The following is a 23,487-nucleotide window of genomic DNA, read 5'->3' as shown; positions in this document are numbered from 1 at the left end:
CTGCCACACACACACACACACACACACACACACACACATACACACACACACACACACACACACAATGACTGCCACGTACACACACTACCGCACACACCCTTCGTGAAGCTCTAAAGTGGGGGGGGACTGTAAAGGGTGGGGTGAACGGGGGACACACAGAGAGGGAGGAGGGGAGAGAGGAGGGGGGAGGGGGAGGGAAGAGAGATAGAGAGGGGGGAGAGGAGAGAGGGGAGCGGGATCATTACATCCCACGGGCAACGCCGGGTATATCAGCTAGTATGTATGTATGTATGTGAATAACTGCTAATATTTCTATCCCCCTTTTTTTTCTTGTAAAAAGGAGATACCTTTTATTTTTGTGCTTCACTTTTTCTTGTTTTTAAAATGTATTTAAACATTAAAAAATGTATTTAAACATTAAAAAAATGCATTCCAGTTTGTTTGCATAAAATGTAAATAAACATTTTATTTTGTAAGCAACTTGGTCTAATCTGCTATGTACATGCTCTACTTGTATATTTACCTCCAGTTAAAAAAAAAAGTTGTTTCCTTTTCTATAGGTGTGCTGATTTTAAGCATATCGGCTATTTATGTTTATCTGTGTGACTAATGGATGGCTTCATAATTACTATACATACAATGGACAAAACCGTTCCTCATTCCTTAAAACTAGGGGTGAATGGTTTTGAGGTTATCACCAAACTATGTTTAATAAAGATTTGTGACACGGGAACGTTGCTATAAATACATACAAATATTTGATACATGTCTGATTATTGTTTTTGAGGTGTCCGTGCAGTGTTCACTTTCGTGCCACGAGGGATTGCCCTATTAACATATTTGTCATATAGTTCCTGTGTTGTGCCTTTTATGGCTATCTCCCTGAACATTAAATGAACCTTGGAATAGTGGCCATGGAAAGTGACACCGGGAAACAAATGAAGAAGTCAGTGATGTAGTGACATTGAAATACACTTTGAGTGCTTTTATACCATAGGAGCTATATGAAAGTGATGCTGAAACTGATGGATATAAAGGTTATATAGCCGCTCTTCGCTTGATACTAAACCAAGACTCCACCAGGCTCCTGACATTTTCCTGGAACGTTCCGTCTCCTTTGCATTTCCTTCTCAATCCCAAGCATGTGTGTATTTATAGACTGGATGTGCCTCTTCCTCTTCTTTGGGAACACTGTTCCGTGCACACTTATGTTCCTGTTTTTCCAACAACAAAAACTTCCTCAAAAGCATCACGAGCCATTACTAATCCCTTTCTGTGTAACTGGTTGGAGGCCAGTGTCTCAGTAGCAGTATTGCATCCACTGAAAGGATTAATATTATCTTCCATATGGGAGAGATATATTCAATGAGCCATAACTCTTCAATGTCAGATTTACGGTTTCTTTAGGGAAAAAAACGTAAACACCTAGCAGTGTTCAGAAAGCTGCCTGTGTGTCTCTTGCTTTTAGGCGTCCATGCATATTATTACATTTTTGGAGACTCTAGCTCAGGGGTGGCAAACTCCAGTCCCAAAGATCTACCAACAGGTCAGGTTTTCAGGATCTCTCTACTTCAGCACAGAGGGCTGAATCATTGGCTCAGTTGGTATCCTGAACACCTGACCTGAGGACTGGAGTTCTCTCTAGCTGCATCTATTTCCAAGAACGACCTTTTTATTTTTGGCCTGGTACATTAAAACTATAAGAATGTGTTCTTGATGTTCACTTCAGGTCACACGGGTTGGCACCCTAGTAGCCCCCTGTGACATTCAGTGAACGTTCTCTCTCTTCTGCTTGTGTGTATGGGAGATTCCGGTCTTGGCTTTCATAGAGCTGCGGGTGGAATCGGAGTGTACGAGGAGCATTTCTTCTTCCATTCCCGACATTGGAATGGTGGGTCGCAAACCTGGGGTTGCTGCCCAAGCTGTCATGGTGCTGCTATGGACTTGGTGGGCATTCCAGCGCTTAAAGCGGCAATCCAAGATGGTGGTTTTTCTTTTGCCTTAAAATTTTTTATGCAAGATTGACGCATGTGGTCTCCGGAGCTGACTAATGAAATTAGTTCATTTTGTCTCCGGAAGCAAGGGGTCCCCGGAGATACATCCGTAGAGAGTGCCAGTAGCCACTCTGGCTCACTAGCTGGGGTTCACGTAATGGCTGCTTTTAAAAGTTCCTGCTGGCCGATAGGAAGCCGTGACCATCTGCCTGTGTAGCTTCCTATTGGCCCAAGTGACGCGTGAGCTGGAAACTTGCAGGAGATTCCAGCACCCTGTGAAGCAGGGGGTACCCGGCGCTGAAAATCAGACTTAAGCTCCGGACACCCCCTGCTTCAATCCTGTGTAAAAATAAATAAATGAAGCGGCGGCCCGCTTAGATTGTACTGTGTGCTTAACCTTTTTAAAAGGAGCAGTTGGTGTTAACCCTTTCAGTGAAGCAGGGATTCATTCCAGCAGTTCCACAGGGTTTCTGCTTCTAGCAGTGACCTGTCTTGTCTTCATGTTCCTGCTGTAATAAAAGTGAAAGCTGTGCTCTTCAGTTTCAGTGCGCTCATAACTGCAAACTCCACGGGAAAAAAGGAATCGGTGCTAAGATCTTTCATTTTAGTTTTGCCACTGTGCTACACTGTAGCCAGCTTTTCAGGCGATGCGCAGTGTATTAATACTTAGACCCATGCCTGAAATAATTTGTTAATCTAATACCAATAGGAATTTTGTTTTAGTAAATTGATCTGTTTGAACATTTTAAAATGCTGAAGTGTGCTATGATCCCACTTGTTTTTGCTTTAGAAAGTGCTTGGTTAGTGCAGTTGTTCCACAGCCAAATTGAACGTTTTGCATGGCTGAGAAATGTTTGCAGTTGGGTTAATGATCTCTCTATACATAAAAGGGCAGTTGGTTTTTGGGCAGGTGAATTATTAAACTTTTTTTTCCAGAAACATTGGCTATTCCAATGTGTCACACATTTTGGTGTTTGAAAGCCCTAAAGCAAATATAATTTTTAGTTATCAAAAAACTAACTTGGTTTCATCTGCAAACCTTTTGCCTTTGAGCTTTCTTTTTTTTAACATTTTATTAATTAGCTAAAGAACCTGGCTTCGCATGGGTTGCTATACTCTGGAGTCATCCTTTCAATCGCAGACTTGACACACTGAATCAATCAATAATGGCGCCCTCTTTAACTTGGTCAATAATTCCACCTTCCAGTCATTGAGGCTGCACCCCAACCCCCATTCACTGACTCCCACCCCAAATTATGACACCCACCCTCTTCACTGACGCACTCCCTCACGTCTCCCCCTCCCTCATGCCCAATTCTCACACTAACCCCTCCCATCCTCTCCCTCCCCACATGTATTTCTCTCCCCCTCTTTCTCGTTACCTCTCTTACATCCCCCTCCCTCTTTTTTACACACGCACGGCCTACGTTCTACCCCTAATGGCATGTCCGGATGGCCGCCAGCTCAGAGTGGTGACCAATCACATACATCTCTGTGAAACAAAGGCCAATCAGCAGGCTCGCTGGAACAAAATTAAATATAACCCCCAGGTGCACACCCCTAGCACCCTTGGGGCCCACTTAGTTTACATGCAGAGTTTCAGGTGTCCAGGTTTCATGGTTTTGGAGCTAGGGCTCTGACAGTCCCAAACACAGGCTCTTACAGATTTAGGGTTTGGTTTTGGTTTTACCTGCTAACATAAAAATATAATGTTAATTTCAAACGGGGTTGCACGTTTTTTGATCAGATGCAGAAACTGTATCTTATCCAACTCATGCATTTTGTCTTCCCCCAGTTTTAGGATGCTGAGTGGAGTGGAGCGGTTTCTTTTTTTATTGTTATTTTCTCTTCCCATAGAAACGTATTAATACCCATTTCTGGAACGACTGTTGGCTATCCCCAGTGGCCCTCGCTATCAGTAAATAAAATACTAACGGATAGATGCATGCACACAAACATGTAGAGTTCCTTCTCAGGAGGCAAAGTACCTATTATCTTAAAAACCTCTGTGAAGCTATTACAGTACCTACTGATGGCTCTTTGCTTTTCAGTTGTTGTGATTGAATCATTTTCTTAGTTATGCGATATTGTTTTGTCTCCGATCTGTCTATCATAGATTACAAATACCCCTTAGCAGTTTATTTTTGACATGTGCCAATGCATTTTTGTGATATACTGTATTTAGAAGCCCTCCAGTACATCAGAACATTTGACAGACTCTGCTATATGTGTATAGTTTCAGCTGCAACTAAATGGGAATTTCTTATTTTGTTACCTTATTAGATTCAGTGAATACAATATTTATCTACCATGCAGTTTACTGCAGTGCATAAGCGGGTGAAATAGTAACTTTTTGTATGTGGTAAAACTGCACATATATAAGGAATCTTAAAACCCTGATGATTACGGGGAACGCTCCCGAAAAATAATAAAATGCCACAACAGTTGAAGTTGTAGATAGCACTTTATCGGCCATTGAAATGGTGGTTAACATGTGAGCACTTTATGGGAATCCCCCCTCCCCCTCCTCCAAAAAGGAAGAGAATGACAATCTGCTTTCATGTACTTGGGAAAAAAGAAAGTAACCGGCTCTTGCCAGTAATTACAGAACACAGGTTGCTTTAGCTGCTTTCTCTAGTAAAATTACACCTCTAAACATTTGGGAGGCATATTTTCATTCTTGGGAGTTTTACTAATTGTGTGTGTGTGTGCGTGCGTGCGTGCGTGTTGAAGTATAGTGCTACCTAGACGTCCAGGACTATTTATGTTTTAGAATAATGAAATAGAAAATCAATAACATATTCCAAATTAAAAAATGAATGGATAATAGAAAAACATGGTCAGCGCATAAGCCCCTGCAGCCGCAATGAGAGCGGCTTTAGCAGGGGCTCGCGCACGCGTCAGCACGCTTGGGGAAGCGCGTGTCTGACGGAGTTTTGAAATTCCCCCGCTTGCCAGAGCGCAGGGCCGGTCACGTGAGCGGTTCGCCCAATGAGGGCGAACCAGCTCCGTGACGTCACTGGCCCGCCCCCGACCTGCCCCCTGACGGCGCGCTGTGTAAGGCCAGGGAAAGCACCGCTTTCCCTTAGCCTCAGCGCGCCTCCGCACTGCTAGAACAACTATGTCCCAGGCCTTAGTTTAAAAGCCCACAGTCCAATAAGTATTAGTAATTTGTGTTAGGACATGCCATCCACAGAGGGACCTGCTTTCTTGTGGGCCATATGCTGCAGGGGCTTGAGGTCTCCTTCAAATCAAGTTTATGGGACACTGTACATTCACTCCGTATCATTAATGAACTGGAATGGAAAACTAACATGATCTCCAATGAGGAAATGTTTAGTGCAGTTGGTTATCTTAGATTGGATAATGGTTTAAAGGAATCTCCCTCCGAACCCCCCCTAAATCCATTGTATTCCCTTTAATACTACAAGGTTCCCCGGCAGAGCACAACTGTGTGGTGCTCTCAACACTGGGGACCCCCTGGTTGCTTTTACATTTTATTTTAATTAAAATAACTAGAAATATGGCCACCACTGTTACAAAACAAAATACAAGGGGTGCAGAAATTCTTTATAGGCACAATTAAATAATAAACCTGTATATAATACACTCAAATGGTTCTAAAAGAAAGTTATAGTCGCCTGGTATGGAGTTTGTACTCCCATTGGGATCTGGCTACTGGGTCACTCTTGCTCCTTCCTCTGTTGGCTGGCACAGATAGAAAGGCTTTCTGTTGACCACATTAGCCAAGGCTCACCTGGCAGCCATATTTTCCTCCTGGGTAAGTATTTTTGCCTGTGATATTGAAGAGTTAATTTACTGGCAATATGAAGGTTGTCTTGAGATGGAAGCAGAAGCAGTGCAGTTAAACTCTTGGGAACACACTGGAGCCTCGGGTAAGAAAAATAGTGCTGCTTTAACTTTAGAACAAAGGGATTTTGTTAGGAGCATTTTCTTTTCTTTAACACACTACTTTTTATTTTGTGATGAATTTTACTGTACAAATTTGTGGAACAGCTATGGGGCACAAAGTCAGCACCCAGTTATGCTAACCTCTTCATAGGTACTGGGAGAAACTCTGTAGTTGGCTTAATAACCTTTTCCATTTATGTTTATGTCAGATATATATTGATGATGATTTTTTTATTTGGAAAGAGGACAGTTCATCAGAGGCTTTTAAGAAAGGTCTAATCAATAATAGGATGGGACTTGCTTTTCTTTAGACTTTTTTGACAAGTTCAGAATGTCACATTTAGTTTGATCTATTTTTTACTGAAAACAGGATACACACCAAAGTATTAAAACAATTGCTTTGCAATCACTATCTGGAGATTATTGGTAATTATCATCTTAAGTGGATCCGAAATATCCCTTTTGGGCAATTCCAACACCTTTTGAAGAAATTGCTCCAGAAACACAGATTTTATTCAATCCCAAGTCTTAAATACCCCACTCCCCCAACCCTCAAAAAAATATTAAATAAATCCTAACCTCAAAGGGGAGTAGAGGATGTCCTAAATAGGACATTTCAAATTGATGGGCGGATGGAATTGATGGTAGAAATGAGGTTGCTCTTATTACAATATGTAACAAAGCATCACCAATTATTAAAACAAACCCTTTGTACGCACCCATTTTAGGTAAAAACCTACTGCACCGGGGAGAGGGGAATTGATGCTTTAAGGAGGCACTCCTGGCAACACTTTTTTTGTGTGGCTACCTCGTACAGGGGTAACAGCCTAGATGGAGGTAGTCGTGGCTATCTAAATGGTGGCTTTAAATGTCATGCGCCCTGCGGGCCTATAAAAAGCAAGGATGTCATGCCTTGTGGCTTCTTATTGGCCTACATGACTCGGATACTGGCCCCACCTTCCGATGTATGTATCTTGGGAAGCAGGGAGTCCCCGTGGCTGAAATCAACGTGGCTCAAACCTCTTAAAAATATACAAAAAAACAATGTGTCCCCAGGAGTGCGGCTTTAATGTCATTATGTATGTGTGTGTATATGTACTTGTATGTGATGAAGACCTACCCAAGTCATAAATTGCAAAGCCAGTACAATCAACCTCTCACTGATGAGACCCACAATGTCGAAACAGTCTGTCTGTGAGTGGGTTCACTGGCTTTGCATCTCATCCCAGGCTGTGTTTAAAACAGTGGGCATTGGTTTAAGGGTTCCATGTAACAATGGATTTGAAACAAAAGGTGACACGGTGTGCTCATTTGCATGTAATTTCCCAGAATCCCTTGCTGCAGTGGAAGCACTGTATGCTAGGTCAGTGGTTCCCAAACTTTTTCGGTTCAAGGCTCCCCAAGGCGATCAGGATTGTTCCGCGGCGCCCAAAGTAAAAACAAAGTTGTATATACATACCTAACAGTTGCAGTGCGCAGTTGGTGTCTCTCTCAGGCACACTCTCTCAGACACACTCTCTCACACTCTCTCTCTCTCAGACACACTCACACTTTCTCTCAGACACACTCACACTCTCTCTCAGACACACACTCTCACTCTCTCTCTCTCTCTCTGACACACTCTGTCTCTCTGTCACACTCGCACACACTCTCTCTCTCAGACACACTCTCTCTCAGACACACACTCTCTCTGACACACTCTCACACACTCTCTCTCTGACACTCTCTCTCACACACACACTCTCTCTCTCTGACACTCTCTCAGACACTCTCACACTCTCTCTCTCTGACACACTCTCACACTCTCTCTCTCAGACACACTCTCTCTCTCTCTCAGACACTCTCACACTCTCTCTCAGACACTCTCTCTCTCTCTGACACACTCTCTCTCTCTCTGACACACTCTCTCTCTCAGACACACTCACACTCTCTCTCAAACACTCTCACACTCTCTCTGATACTCTCACACTCTCTCTCTGACACACTCACACACGCTCTCTGACACACTCACACACGCTCTCTCAGACACTCTCACACTCTCTCTCTCACACACTCTCTCTCTCTCAGACACAATCTCTCTCTCAGACACAATCTCTCTCTCAGACACACTCTCACACTCTCTCTCAGACACACACACTCTCTCTCAGACTCACTCTCTCTCTCTCAGACTCACTCTCTCTCTCTCAGACACACTCTCTCTCTCTCCGACACTCTCTCTCTCTCACACTCTCACTCTCTCAGACACACTCTCTCTCACACTCTCTCTCTCTCTCAGACTCTCTCTCTCTCTCAGACACACTCTCACACTCTCTCTCTGACACACTCTCAGACTCTCTCACTCTCTCTCAGACACACTCTCTCTCAGACACTCTCTCAGACACTCTCTCTCTCAGACACACTCACTCTCTCTCTCAGACACTCTCACACTCTCTCAGACACACTCTTTCACACTCTCTCTCTCAGACACACACTCTCTCTCTCTCAGACACACTCTCTCTCTCTCTCTCTCTCAGACACACTCTCTCTCTCTCTCTCTCTCAGACACACGCACTCGCTCTCAGACACACGCACTCGCTCTCAGACACACGCACTCGCTCTCAGACACACGCACTCGCTCTCAGACACACGCACTCGCTCTCAGACACACGCACTCGCTCTCAGACACACGCACTCGCTCTCAGACACACGCACTCGCTCTCAGACACACGCACTCGCTCTCAGACACACGCACTCGCTCTCAGACACACGCACTCGCTCTCAGACACACTCGCTCTCAGACACACTCGCTCTCAGACACACGGAGGGGAGGGGGAGAGGGGAGGCAGGAGATCCATGCAGGCAGCACCTTGCACACAGTTACAGATACACACTGTGACAAACGCCCCTCTTTTGTAGTGCTGACGTCTGTCTGGGTTCTTCCCGACACAGTCTTCTAGGGTTAATTATACAACAAACAGGATCATGCAAAGTATTATGCTGCTTAACTCAGGCTTCTGCCTGCTTTATTTTCATCCAAGTAAGGTACTGCAGCTTTAACATGTGAAGGTTAGAGGTACTCAGATACTTTCATTCAGCAGTTCACATATTTCAGTGTTACAATATTTCCCACACTGTTATTTCAAGAAATAAAACCAAAATCATATAAGCAAAAACCTATCCCTTTCAGGGATCTAACTACACATCAGAATCAGTCTCTCTAACCGCTGCTGGCCAACTAAACTGGTTCCCCAGCTTAAAACAATGCTCTCTCATTTAGGGTCACAAGATACAGCACAGTCTTTTAGCAACAGCAGTAACCATTTGTTTTGTCTTATCTGCTTGTGGTGTCCAGGCAAATCCTCTGGTACTGTGATACGTGGAGGAGCCGTCAACCCTGACACTGGAAACAGGGGAGCAGCGATACCCCCAGCCTCCAGGCTCTAAGGAGAGAGAGAGAAATGCAAAACCTCTCTGCTCTAAATACCTGTGCATGTGATTAGAAGAGCAGGTGAGGGAGAACTAGAGCCATGGTAATCTGTGGTCTGGATTTTCCATCCAGCTGCCTGAGTTAATGGGAAGCTGTGGAACGGATCATTTGTAACTATTCCTGCACTTTCTGCTCTAAAATGGGCAGAAAGCTGCCTAACATCTTTGGACTATGTCACAACACACACACAGATACACATATACACACACACAGATACACACACACAGATTCACACACACGCACGCACACGCACAGATACACACACGCACACACACAGTGGAGAGAGCGACACACAAACACACACAGATACACACACACACAGTGGAGAGAGAGCGACACACACAGACACACACACACACACACACACACACACAGATATACACGCACACACACACAGATATACACACAGATACACATACACACACAGATACACACACACACACACACACACACACACACACACACACAGATACACACACAGATACACACACAGATACACACACACACAGATACACACATACACACACAGATACACACACACACACACACACACACACACACAGATACACACACAGATACACACACACACAGATACACACATACACACACACACACACACACACACACACACACACACACAGATACACACACACACACACACAGATACACACACACACACACACACACACACACACACACACACACACACACACACACACAGATATACACACACACACAGATATATACACACACACACACACAGATACACACACACACACACAAAGATACACAAAGATACACACACACACACACACACACAAAGATACACACACACACACAAAGATACACACACACACACACACACACACAAAGATACACACGCATACACACGCATACACACACACACACACACATACACACACACACACACAGTTGAGAGCGAGCGACACACAGAGAGAGAGAGCGACACACACACACACACACAGAGAGAGCGACACACACACACAGAGAGAGCGACACACACAGAGAGAGCGACACACACACACACACACACAGAGAGAGCGACACACACACACACACACACACAGAGAGAGCGACACACACACACACAGAGAGAGCGACACACACACACACAGAGAGAGCGACACACACACACACACAGAGAGCGACACACACACACAGAGAGAGCGACACACACACACACACAGAGAGAGCGACACACACACACACACAGAGAGCAACACACACACACGGGGAGAGAGAGAGCGACACACACACACGGCGAGAGAGCGACAGACACACACTTGGGGAGAGAGAGAGAGAGCGCGACACACACACGGAGAGGGAGAGAGAGCGACACACACACACGGAGAGGGAGAGACCAAGTCAGTCATCCTACTCACACTCACACACACACACTCTGACTGAAACACACACACACACTACCAGAAACGGCGCCGGGAGTCCCGCTCACCATTTATTTATTTATGAAATATTTTACCAGGAAGTAATACATTGAGAGTTACCTCTCGTTTTCAAGTATGTCCTGGGCACAGAGTAAAACAAATAATACATGGTTACAAATACAGTTACATAAATGAACAGGGTATACATTATATACAAGACATTGCGTGCACAGTTAAAGAAAATAAATATTATGGGTTTATGAAACAGTTACAGACCAGATTAAAATGTGAGACAGCCTTAGATTTGAAAGAACTTAAACTGGTGGTGGATGTGAGAGTCTCGGGTAGGTTGTTCCAGTGTTGGGGTGCACGGTAGGAGAAGGAGGAACGTCCGGATACTTTGTTGAGCTTTGGGACCATGAACAGTCTTTTGGAGTCTGATCTCAGGTGATAAGTGCTGCATGTGGTAGGGGTGAGGAGCTTGTTCAGATAGCTGGGTAGCTTGCCCATGAAGAATTTTTAAAGGCAAGACAGGAAAGGTGAACTTTGCGCCTAGACTCTAGTGATGACCAATCTAGTTCTTTGAGCATATCGCAGTGATGTGTGTTGTAGTTGCATTGGAGAACAAAACGACAAATTGAATTGTAGAGGGTGTCAAGTTTGCTAAGGTGGGTTTGGGGTGCCGAGCCATATACTATGTCTCCATAGTCAATAATTGGCATTAGCATCTGCTGTGCGATACGCTTTCTGACCAGGAGACTTGGGGAGGATTTGTTCCTGTAAAGTGCCCCTAGTTTGGCATAGGTCTTGGTTGTCAGGATATCAATGTGCATCCCGAATGTTAAGTGGGAGTCAAACCATAAGCCCAGGTATTTAAAACTAGTGACAGGGGTTAGGGTGGTGTTAGCGTTGGTTCTAATCAGGAGCTCCGTCACTGGAAGCTTTAAAAATTTAGTCTTGGTCCCGAATACCATTGTTACAGTCTTGTCAGTGTTTAAAAACAGTTTGTTTTGGGAAATCCAGTTTTCGAGTCTCAATTGGAGACATGTTTTGGAGGTATGTTGGAGTCATCAGGGGCTGCGGGCGACATCGGGAGCTTGCGGGAGACATCGGCGGTTTGAGGGGGCCAGCGGGGGCATACAGCGGCCATGGGGTTATGGGGGGGCCTGCGGCGGCAATTGGGGTATGTGGCGACCATTGGGGGTATGCGGGGGGCATTGGGAGGTATGCGGGGGCCATTGGGGGTAAGCGGGGGGCATTGGGAGGTATGCGGGGGCCATTGGGGATATGCGGGGGCCATTGGGGATATGGGGGGGCCTGCGGGGGCATACGGCGGCCAATGGGGTTATGCGGGGGCCTGCGGCGGCAATTGGGGGTATGGGGCGACCATTGGGGGATATGCAGGGGCCATTGGGGGATATGCAGGGGCCATTGGGGGATATGCGGGGGCCATTGGGTGATATGCGGGGGCCATTGGATGTGCGGGGGATATGCGGGGGCCATTGGGGGATATGCGGGGGCCTACGGAGGCACTCTGGCTGCTACGGGGAGCAGAAACGTGCTCAGAGGCGGGGGAGGAGGGAGGGCACTGCTCAGGCTTTTTTTTTTCCCTCCAGCGCGAGCGGGGCAAAATTAAAAAAAAAAAACACGTGTGCTGCTTGGGCCAATAGGAGCTTGCCACGGTGTTAAATCCACTCGCCCGGGGTGTGCAGATGTATAGGTTTGTCAAACACTGTGTGTGTATATATATATCTATATATATCTACTGTCATTAAGGTTATGCTGGGTAAAAAAAGTGACAAAAACCCTCCACAGTAAAGCATAAAGCAACTGTAAATATTACTGTATGTTCATTTGCATTACTTAGACAGGTCTGCAACACTGTCTTTCCCCATTGTCACCCAGCATACAGCGCTTCCACTGCAGCAAGGGATTCTGGGAAATTACATGCAAATGAGCACTCAGTGCCACATTTTGTCTCAAGCTCGTATTACACAAGCCAATCCTCAAGCCAATGCATGCTGTTTTAAACACAGCTTTTAAACAGAGGCTGGGATGAGATGCAAAGCCATTAGACCTACTCACATACATGTTTCAACCTTGATGGGTATCATCAGTGTGAGGCTGGTCTTAATGGCAAGCAGGTTTGAGACTAGACTAGGTAATCACCACTGTCATTATCTATATATATATATATATATATATATATATATATATATATATATATCTATATATATATATATATATATATAAATATATATATATATCAGCCCCCTGATGAAGCGGAGGTGAAACAAGTGTTGGGGCGATTGTTTTTCCCTGACTCCCCTGCGGATGGACCCCTCAATTGGAAGATCTTTACCCTTTGGACATTTTACTATCACAGTGTGGCATGGATTGTCTCATGTACTATGGTAACTGACGGGAACTGTTAACCATTGTTGATCCCATACTAACAGTCTCTTTTTGGTACTGTGCCTGGTTTGCCTTGATTATACCAACTGCATTTACGGTGTATGTATATAATATATGTAGCCCTTTTTCTGACACGCTAAAGCGACTACGGGTAACTGCACGCACCTGCGGCTCCAGGAGATCTGAGCCTCCGCTAGCTGGGAGCCTGGGGTAACACTTATAGCGCAGCGCCTCCACTTACCCAGGATCCCCGTGATGTGAGATTCCCCTGGGCAAGAAACATATACACACACATGTATGATGCAACCAACTTTACTATATGCACAATAACCTTAGCACTCTATCATATTAATACACACGCAGCATATAACCCAACACATAACCTATAATGCAATATAACCTTAACGCAGCTAAATGGTAATGTCCTTATAACGTGAGTGGCTCGGCCACGCTCTTAATGAGTATTGTCCTGTACAGTAGTGGCTCAGCCACGCTCTTAATGAGTATGTCCGGGTCCCACCACCGCGTGCCCCACACACCGTGTCCTTGCGCTAGTAGTTAGAATAACTCCGTGTATTAGGCCTTTGCTCACTCACTAGTGTCCTCAAAGAGTTACGCCTAAGGCGGGATCAGCGCCTGTTGACCGGTGTTGGTGCACTTAACGTAAATACCTTCCGGTCTCGGCGGTGACCGGTAATGCTTCGAAAAGGATCAGCCGAATCCTTGCTTGTCTTTGATGTCCGTAGTGCAGCTCTCTGGTCCCAAGCAGCTCACCAGCAAACCTGCTCCGCACGCTTGTCCCTAACTGTCTACACAGTAAGGTGACTGATCGCTACCACTATGGGCGTCCCGGCAGCACAGCAACCTACTGTGGCTCAGGGATTTCTCCTAAGGGCCTGCTGGGTAAAGCTGTCGTATGCAGGCGGGTCACGGACCCCCTGCACGCATACACCCTCCTCCTTTACCTTCCAGAACCCCTCTGACTAGTGTGGTCTCTCCCCCACGCTTCCCTTTCCTGCCCCTGTCATCCTAGCCTTCTGATTGGTTCTTCACATCAGGTGACTGCCCAGGAGCTCATGGGAATTGTAGTTTATCCACGGAGCCTCTCTGCCTAATCTGCACAGACACACAGCTCAGCTATTACATCAGCCACTGCCGGTCTGACTCTGCTCTAACACACTGCAACACTGTTGCAGACACTCCAGATGCCTCTCACTGAACAGAGTCAAACACCAACTGAACACACATATGAGGTTCCTACCACATCCTTACATATATGTATTTGACAGCATGTATTAGGCAATTTGGTGCATGTGTTATCTATGCTTGCTGTGTGGTTTTATATTTACTAGGGGTGAGGCCGGCCTTGTAGGTTCAAGGGGTTATTGTTAACCCCTTGTTCTACATATATTTTGTGCTTATTGGCTTTTTCCCCCTTGCCTTGGGTATTAGGGGTCCATCAGTATCTTCATAGGGGATTTCCCCTGTCTGATACATATTCTATCACAGGAGGATGTCAGGGTTTGTTTTAATATTTTTTGTATTTTATGTTTGATTATTTGTGCTGTTAAATAAATCATAATTTTCTTTGATATTTGTTCTGAGTATACTTGAGTATATATATATATATATATATATATATATATATATATCATCATACTTTATAATTTATACTACTGCTTTTTTATTTATTTTGCAGTTTTATTGTTTTAATAGGTTGTCCTAACAGTTTGTCTATATCAGTGCTATATTTTTTAAATGTGAAAATCAGTTCTCCAATGCTATGTGACCACGAGCTCTGTGTACAGTATAATACATGCCACTGTGCCAATGTTATTCCACTAAAGAAGCTGCAGTAGAATTGAAACCTTAAGGAGGTTTCAGTAGGTTTGTGTCAGCCCTGTAGCTGGATGATCAGAGTCACCTGACTGGTTTAGATGAAACCCCTGGAGACAGAGTAATCTGGCAGTGGAAAAGGAGGAAGGTCTTCCTGTGATTGCAGGTACATGCAGATATTTAATGAAGATACTGAGATTTGTTGCAGTTTTTGCAGATCACAATAAAACAAACACGTATTTTTTCATTGTGATCTGAGCAGAGGATTCAGGACAGTTCCTTCTTGTCTGTGTTTAGAAGCACCAGTGTAGGACTGTATTTTGTCTAAATGGTATTTGCTCTTAATCTGCGAACAGTGGCATTAATGATGTGGTTAATTACCTTATTGTAATGGGACCGTTTTACATTTACAAATGTAAATGCTGCAGCATCACTGCAAATTTGAATCGTTCCAAAATAGATGGTAATCCGAATATCAATGTAATTTAAAACTCAAGAAACAAACGCAGTATAAAACTGTATGCCATTTCTTTGTGGAACTGTATTTGTAGTCTGTCAGTATTGTTATTAATAACATTTATTAGGTGTTTTATGTATTTTCTCAACAATGCTGTGTGATTGGTCACCATTACTTAATAATGCTTGTTATATAATCTTTTTATTATTGAATGTATCTCTTAACATTATTGCACCATTAGAGATTTCTAATGCACTTTTCACTATAAATGTATACCGTAGAAAAAGCTGCATCAGAAGAATAGGCATTTAGTCCTTGGAGGAATTAAATACAACTTTCGTTTTTTTTTTTGTTACCCCTTTCTGACAATGGAGCCATGGCTTTGCAATGCAATGCAGGTTCTTCTGGCAGCAAAGGGGTTACATGAATGAATGTTGAACACAAATATAAAGCTGAGGCATTTAAATGGTGCTCTTATAAGCCGCGTGCATTCCACCCCCAGATACTGCTGTTAATGTGTTTGGCAATATTTGTCATCTGCTTACAAGGCTGAGTGATTTGGGCCAAGTGAATTACTTAATTTTTATTTTCCTGTTTACTGAATTCATTGACTCTGACGTTCTTCGTTAGTTTGCAAGCAAGTGCTCCAGTCAGCTCTGTCCCATTGTCGACACATGACAAAGGAAACCAATATTCCTATTGTACCGAGCCATTTCTGGCGGTGGTGTCGTGCAGTTTCCGGGTAAACCCTAACAATCTCTCGCGGCAAGGGTTTTGGCAACCCAGTATCCTTTGTATTCAGTTTGTTTTATTTCACATATGTTCTTTCCGATAAACTTTTCAGTCATCACTTTTTAACTTCATCCTTCTACTGAAGATGTGTGACGCATCAATTGTGGTGGCTGACTCCACTGCGCACTGAGCAGATAAAGAACATTTGTGTTGGATTGTGTAATGTCGTTGCACCAGAACCACAAATAAATTAGATGATGCTAGGTTTTAAAGAGCCCATTCTCTATTAATATTCATGTATAACAGCTTTTTGTAATGCATTTTGTCTTGGCTTCCCTAAACAAAGCTAACAATGCATGTAGCAACAATTGCTTTTGGGGTGGGGGGGGGGATTAGAATTTACAGGAGCACTTATTTCCACTTTTATTACCGTCCATGTTTGACAGGGTTGGGAACCGCATGGTCCATCTGAGCCAAATGCCATTATTTTCAGCTAGAGACTCCCCGGTTCCTGAGTTACCGGTGAATTTACCGGGTTTAAATCTCCCTTGGGAAACAAAATGGCTGCCTAGTCTCTGGCCACTGGAGAGCTGTGAATAATCGGTGATGGCCATTTGGATCCCCTTTAAAAACCAGGAAGTAATACTGGTAGCTTCACCGATGAGTATCTCTGGTCAACGCAGCTGAAAGATAGCGTGTTTCAGCTCTGTAAAACAAAATGGCGGTTAGTTGGGGTTGACGGCTCCTTTAAATTTCTTATGGGCCTCTAAATGGGAAAATGTTTGTGTTTTCTTAACTCTTACCCCGTTGTCAGATAGCCAATAAAGAAAGAGAGAGAGGCCTCTGACTGTACCAGCTCTTACTGAACACACTGAAATCCTCAGGTTCCTCCCTGCTTGTGTGATGTCAAACACCTCTGAAGTCTCAGTTCACCATGTTTACATAATAACTTCTTATTTAAAAACCTATTTATAGGGGCCAGATTTGAGTCAAAAAAGGGCATAAATCGCCTAGATGTATCACCATGTCACAGATGGGAGTTAAATTGGGTTCTTGGTGGGCTTGCACCTTTTAAACATGTTTTTGCTTTTTGTGGTTGAGTAATTGTAACTGCAAGTTTAATAAATAAAATCCTTTATTCTGTTAGTCTTTTCAGTGCCCTTGCGACGTGCCTGGTACATGGGGCCGTGGCAGGCATGTCATAGCGAAATGCTAATGTTCCAGGGCCTGATTGGACAGACCGTAAAATTGAGCCTCCCTGCACTTTATTCCACCAGCCAGGGGGTTTCAGCAGCGTCACATGACTGCAAGTGCTAGGGGCCCGGTGGTATCCTGGTGCTGCTGGACTTCCGGCACTGGAAACTTTCATTTGAATTGAACATTCTTTCCCTAAAGCGCTCCAAAGGAAAAGAGAACAAATAAATCTTTTTATAGGAAATTTTGATTCTATGGTCTCATGGTTTAAATGGGTCGGATGTGCATAATTTTGTAAGAGAACTTTTATCAAATAAAAACATTCCTGGTATTTGAGTGCTTTGAATTCCTGTAGTTATCGCCAAAAAAAACCCCGTTCTGATTGCACCCTTTTTAAGTATGTTTACATAAAATAATGGAAAAAGACTAGTTATTCATGACAAATAAGGAAGCTTTGTGGGCTGAGTATCTACAATTTGCACAATCCCACAGCTATGAGAAGTATAGTTCTTTTACATCTGCCAGAGCATTCCTCTAAAACCCTCTAACTGCCTGTTTGGCAAAAGAGAGGATTAATATAATAAATGAACAATGCTTAATTTTAAGGCTGAAAGTGTCTCTCCCGTCCCTTTGTCAAGAAAATGAACATAGCGCTAATTATGCCACACATCTCTCGACACTGCTAGCCTGCCGAATCTTTATTGGTTAACCCCCCCCCCCCCTCCCCAATGTAACGGAGGAGGCACTATTGGTATAAAACTTGTCTGAGATCAGATGCATTGTAAGGAACCCTAACCCTCTTTAAGACCAGGTCCCCGCTGGCTACTGCAGGGATGAGCCGCCCACAATGGGGCCGGGCCCGCTGCGAGGGGGGGCCGCAGCGCTGCGCCGACAAACTCCTGCTCTTAAGAAAATTGAGAGCAGGACATGTGACGGAGCCAATGAGGGCGAACCTGCCGGGTGATGTCACAGCCGCGCCCCCGCACCCCGTTGTCTTTCCCCCTGCAGGTCACTGCAGAGCGGGGAATTCGGCTGCACGCGCCATCAGCCTCGCAGGCGCGTGTGCAGCGCAGGCACTGGGGCCGTAGCCTTAGGTTGCATCCATAGAGCGCGCTACTGCGCTCAGACAAAATATTTGATTTTGTCGCGCGACGGCCGGGTCACGTGAGCGGTTTAGCCAATGAGGGCGAACCAGCTCTTTGACGTCACAACCACGCCTCCCTGTATTGTCTCCCCTAGGCCACAATTCGCCTTTGCGGCAGGCACCTGTGACGCCGCGCGCGCCTAGTATAGCCTCAGCCTAATAGTTGTCTGAGATCAGATGCATAATAAGTGTAGCACTTGCTCCCCCACGCTAAGGGAACCTCTAAGTCCCTACAAGTATATATGGTGCGTATCTGTGAGGATCAGGAGCTCTGAGGTCTGTCTGCGGTGTTATGGAGACAGGACAGGCTTTAGGATGGTCTCAGAACTGGTGTCAGCGCCTCCAGTCCCATGGGTCCTGAATAGACTCAGGGGACTCCCTATGGAACACACACCTCCTTTCTTCCACACTGAAGACATCCAGGCAGGTATATGTCAAAGGGTATTCTTTATTGTATCCACTGCAGCTCATCCCACAGCGACCCAGAATAGCAACAGATCACAGCTTCTGGGTGGTACACACCTCCTGGTTTTCTGGTTTACGGGTTCATGATGTTACTCAGGCCTAGCCTGAGCTGAGCATGCCTGCCCTCGCAATGGGGAGGAGCTTACAGCTCTGGAGCATGTCCTGCTAGCTTCAAAGCAGGGCTCCAAAAGACACAGTATGTTTTGTTGCATTCTGCTAAGAGCTTTCTAGAAGGGGCGGACTCGTGACATCAGACCTATCACAGTAGGCTCTCTCTTGCCATGAGTCACCACCCTCCTCTAGTTACTCCCAGGAGAAGCACAAGGGGGTGGGGGAGGAGGGGGGGTCAATAGCCCACAGATTTAACTCTTATGCCTGCAGCTATCAAGACTTACAGACAGAGCATGGAAGGACAGGCACAGATGACATACCTGCTATATAAGAAACCACAACCCTCTCTAATAGCGTCTCGGAGAGGGTCGGTGCATCTGATCACAAATAGCGTGTCTGAGATCAGATGCACTGTAAATTCTCCAGTATTTGGTAACATTTTCAAATGACCTGACAATTATAGAGAATCCTTTTTGGGGCGCCTGGGGAACCCCTGTTGAAAAACACTGTCTTATGCACTACTTGCAAACTTTCACCATGCACTGCAGGATCCCCAGGCATAAAAATAATAATCCTGAAGTTAAAATCTCAATTTTTTTACTGTTTTATATTTGTTTACCTGATGTACATTTTCTTAGTGTCAACCCTAAAAATCTTTGTGAATCTACTTATTCGTTTGACTTAATAGCGTTTTAATCACTGTGATTTCACTTTGGTAATAGCGGTCAGTGCGCCTATATAGAATGCATCGCCTGAAGGGAATTGCCTTGAATTAAATGTAGTTGCGTGTGTATTCATATTCTCTATTGCTTAATTTTTCCGAGACGATAATGGGTTTAAAGGTGGAGTTACTAATTGCAATATATATGATATAACCTTTTCATTAACATTTCGGGTCAGTGTTTTTAATGTATCGTGCTTGCCTTATTGAGGAAGGAACGTTACAGCTATTCCAGAGGTACAAATGACATTGGCAGATGTTTAATGGTTCTCGCTTTCTTTCCCCCCTCTAACTTTAAGAATTTCAGTGACGTTTGATCATGGTAAAAGTGGATATTAAGAGCGTTTTGTTTAGCATAAGTGTAACTACACCGTTAACTTTGGTATCCAAGCTATTGTTGGGGCAAATTTATTTAATCACATCTAGTATTTGAAGCCTGTTCGGTTTTAAGCAGGGAAGTGGATAACCAGCCTCAACCTCACTCTGTGTTGAGTTAATCTGACAAATAACTTAAGTGCTGTATTTAATTGGCATGTATTTGTGGTGATCAAAGCTTTGATTAATGGTCCCTTGCTATCTCAATTAGCGGCAGTGTAGCGCTCTGCCTGGCAAAAAATATATATAGCAGTTGTGTGTCTTTAAGTGTTTGTTTTGTACCTCTGTACTTTGATATTGCCTCTGTACTTTGATATTTACCTCTACGGTGGTCACCCATATCAGGATTTAAACTGGTGGCAAGACGAGTTAATGCACAGGGCCTAGTGCTGTCAGAATGGTGCAACTTGCTCCAAAACACAGAGCAAATATTTGCATTTGTCAGTTTGTGACAACAACACATATGTATGAAACTTTCTAACATTGCTTCTTACAGTTGGCACGGATCTCTATGGAGCAAAGTTTAACGCCACCAAAACCTGGTGCTTTTTTTTTTTTTAATGCAACTTTAGATATATCATTCTTAGAACATTGCTCCGACTCTCTCCTCCCCTGGCGCCTCCTATAACCACTCCCCCAAATGCTCATGGTGCAAGTGCAGCAATTTGAGACCAGAAATGGAGCAAAGCACCATAATATATTGACATCACGCCTGGTTAAAATGACGCACTTTGGCGTTTTCGAGCAATTTTCCATTTTTGGAAGCTAAATACATAAACCTTGTTAACTGTGCTCACATATTTATAATTTGTTTCTTATTTTGTAGGCGTAACCTGTAGCCTGACATGGCCACAGCCTCACCAAGGCCTGCTAATAGAAACGGTCATGAAGAAAGATTGCAACTGCACGTAACAGGTAGGTTGCTGAATTTGTCACATTTTGAGGTCTTCTGCATATATCTTTTGTATCTAAAGCCTTCTCCCCGCGTGGTGTAACAGGGGTGACTGGGAGAGGGGGCTGACGGAGAGGGGGTGGGGACATGGAGGAGGCGAGAAGTGACTGAGGCGTCAAGGATGGGATGTGATGAGGAGGGGAAGGACTTGCCCCTTCAGTGTAATATGTGGTCAGTGCTTCCATTCGTATACAGCACCTACAAAACAAGCACGGAGCAATGGCATATGGTGTATGTCATAAGGGCCCATGAGTGGCACTTTTTTGGACTGAGAGGGTTGAGAGTAGTTTAATCTTTCTAAAAAAAAATTTTTTTTTAAAAATAGTCTATTGCCCAAACCAGTTTAAAAAAAGAAAAAGATTCACAATTTCTCAAACTTTACGTGAATCAATCGTTATATGTACAACAAAAGACAGGGGTGCCCAATGCTACATCAAATTGACAAAACATATATGGTAATAAGTATAACGTTTAAATACATATATAATAATAGTAATGACTTGGTTATTTAGTTACGCCGCTTTGGCCAAAGGGTTTAATGCCTCGGTCCCGCTGCGCTCGTTGGCGCGGGCGGCCATGTCGCAAGTTCCCCACCAGCAGGGGAATCCTCGCGAGCAGGTCCCGGTCCCCCCTGGCGGCACAGCTGACTACACACTGTGGCGCGTCAGCCGCTAGGAGACACAAGAGAATGGTGTTTCCTAGCGTTGACGCGTCACGTGGTGTGGCTGTGAGCCAATGGGGAGGGGAGGCTTCGGGAGGAGGGGAGGCTTCGGGAGGAGAGGCTTCGGGGAGCGGGGAGGAGTGTGGAGTGAAAGCAGGTGAGTGCCTGTCTGAGTGTGTGTCTGCGTGCGTGCGTGCCTGTCTGTGTCTGTGTGTGTATGTGTGTGCCTGAGTGCCTGCATGTGTGTGCGCGCTTGTGTGTGTGTGAGTGCCTGTGTGTGTGTGTATGTGTGTATGTATGAGTGCCTGCGTGTGTGTGTGTGTGTGTAGCAGCTCCAGCCCGAGTCCGTGGAGGGAGGGGGGGGAGAGTAGCAGCTCCCTCCTGCAGCCCGTGGAGGGAGGGGGGGGGGAGAGTAGCGGGTCCCTCCTGCAGCCCGTGGAGGGAGGGGGGGGTGAGTAGCAGCTCCCTCCTGCAGCCTGTGGAGGGAGGGGGGGAGAGTAGCGGGTCCCTCCTGCAGCCCGTGGAGGGAGGGGGGGGGGGGTGAGTAGCAGCTCCCTCCTGCAGCCCGTGGAGGGAGGGGGGGAGAGTAGCGGGTCCCTCCTGCAGCCCGTGGAGGGAGGGGGGGGTGAGTAGCAGCTCCCTCCTGCAGTCCGTGGAGGGAGGGAGAGTAGCGGGTCCCTCCGCTCAAGCCACGCCCCCCTCCCTGTCAAACCTCCCACTCCCGCCCACCTCCCGCTCCCTACAGACCGCATGGTCTGTGTATCTCAGCGCACCGCCTGTCTGCAGTGCGGGTGCGCTGACTCTGGGAGCGGGGCCTTAGCCTAAGCCTGCATGCAAAACGTCAAGGTATAACCAAAAATGCAGGTCCTAACACTAAACTGTGAACCCTTCCTGTTACCTCTGTATGAGGGGAAGCAACTACAGTGAGTCCTGTCCATTCAGCAAAATGCCAGAACCTCCCAAGTTAAAAAGGTGGGGAGGGGTGAGCTCTGGGGGGAGGTGCCACTTACCTCCATTTAACTGTTACCAGTCACAAATTGATTAACACACACACATTCCCAGCTATTTAAATATATATTCATGATGTGGTGGGTGTAGGAGTTTGAGCTAGCTGGGAATGTGTGTGTGTTAATCAATTGTTATATGACCTAATCAAATACTTTTGTTCAAGTGAGCTTTAGTGTGGCCTTATTATTATTTTCTTTCTCTGTATAATGATCCAAGTATAAGTCCTTCCATTTACAGAGTATATACTGTACAAAGAACACTACATTGAGTCAGTGTGGTCTGTTTTTTTTTTATTTACTGTATTTTTTTTTCCATATTTTTTTATTAGGCATTTAGATAATACAGTTTATCAGACATTTTAACATCGCCTAACATTTTTCCAGGTAACAGTTTTTTTTTTTGGGGGGGGGGGGGGGAAACAGGGTGGCAACCTCAGTTGTCGGGAGGGAAAAAAGGGGGAAAGGTGGTGTCTTCCGAGAGTGAAGACCTAGGGGGGAGGGGTGTGGGGAAGTGGGTGGGAGAGAGAGAGGGGGGGGGGAGTAGGGTGAGAGGGGCAGCCCATTTGACTGGTAGGTAGAACTCTGAGTGGGGTCGTCACTGAGTCCCATATGGGGGGGGGGAGAGTAGGCCTCTATCTT

General features: G+C 45.2%; 1 protein-coding gene across 5 annotated transcripts in view; it reads left to right on the top strand.

Moving 5' to 3' along the window:
- Nucleotides 1-23,487, top strand: part of WWP1 (WW domain containing E3 ubiquitin protein ligase 1) — a 133,332-nt gene that overhangs the window by 29,497 nt on the left and 80,348 nt on the right. For 4 of the 5 annotated variants that reach the window (XM_075582981.1, XM_075582976.1, XM_075582978.1 and 1 more), the window contains exon 2: nt 21,055-21,143. In XM_075582981.1, coding sequence (XP_075439096.1) covers nt 21,074-21,143 — 70 coding nt within the window. In that variant the 5' untranslated portion in view covers nt 21,055-21,073. Of the gene's footprint in view, nt 1-15,176; nt 15,196-21,054; nt 21,144-23,487 lie in introns of those variants that run through there. The other variant, XM_075582980.1, reaches the window with a different exon arrangement.

The sequence above is a fragment of the Ascaphus truei genome, chromosome 2 (assembly GCF_040206685.1).
Source record: "Ascaphus truei isolate aAscTru1 chromosome 2, aAscTru1.hap1, whole genome shotgun sequence".
Taxonomy (NCBI): Eukaryota; Metazoa; Chordata; class Amphibia; order Anura; family Ascaphidae; genus Ascaphus; species Ascaphus truei.
This window is presented reverse-complemented; position numbering and strand designations above follow the sequence as displayed.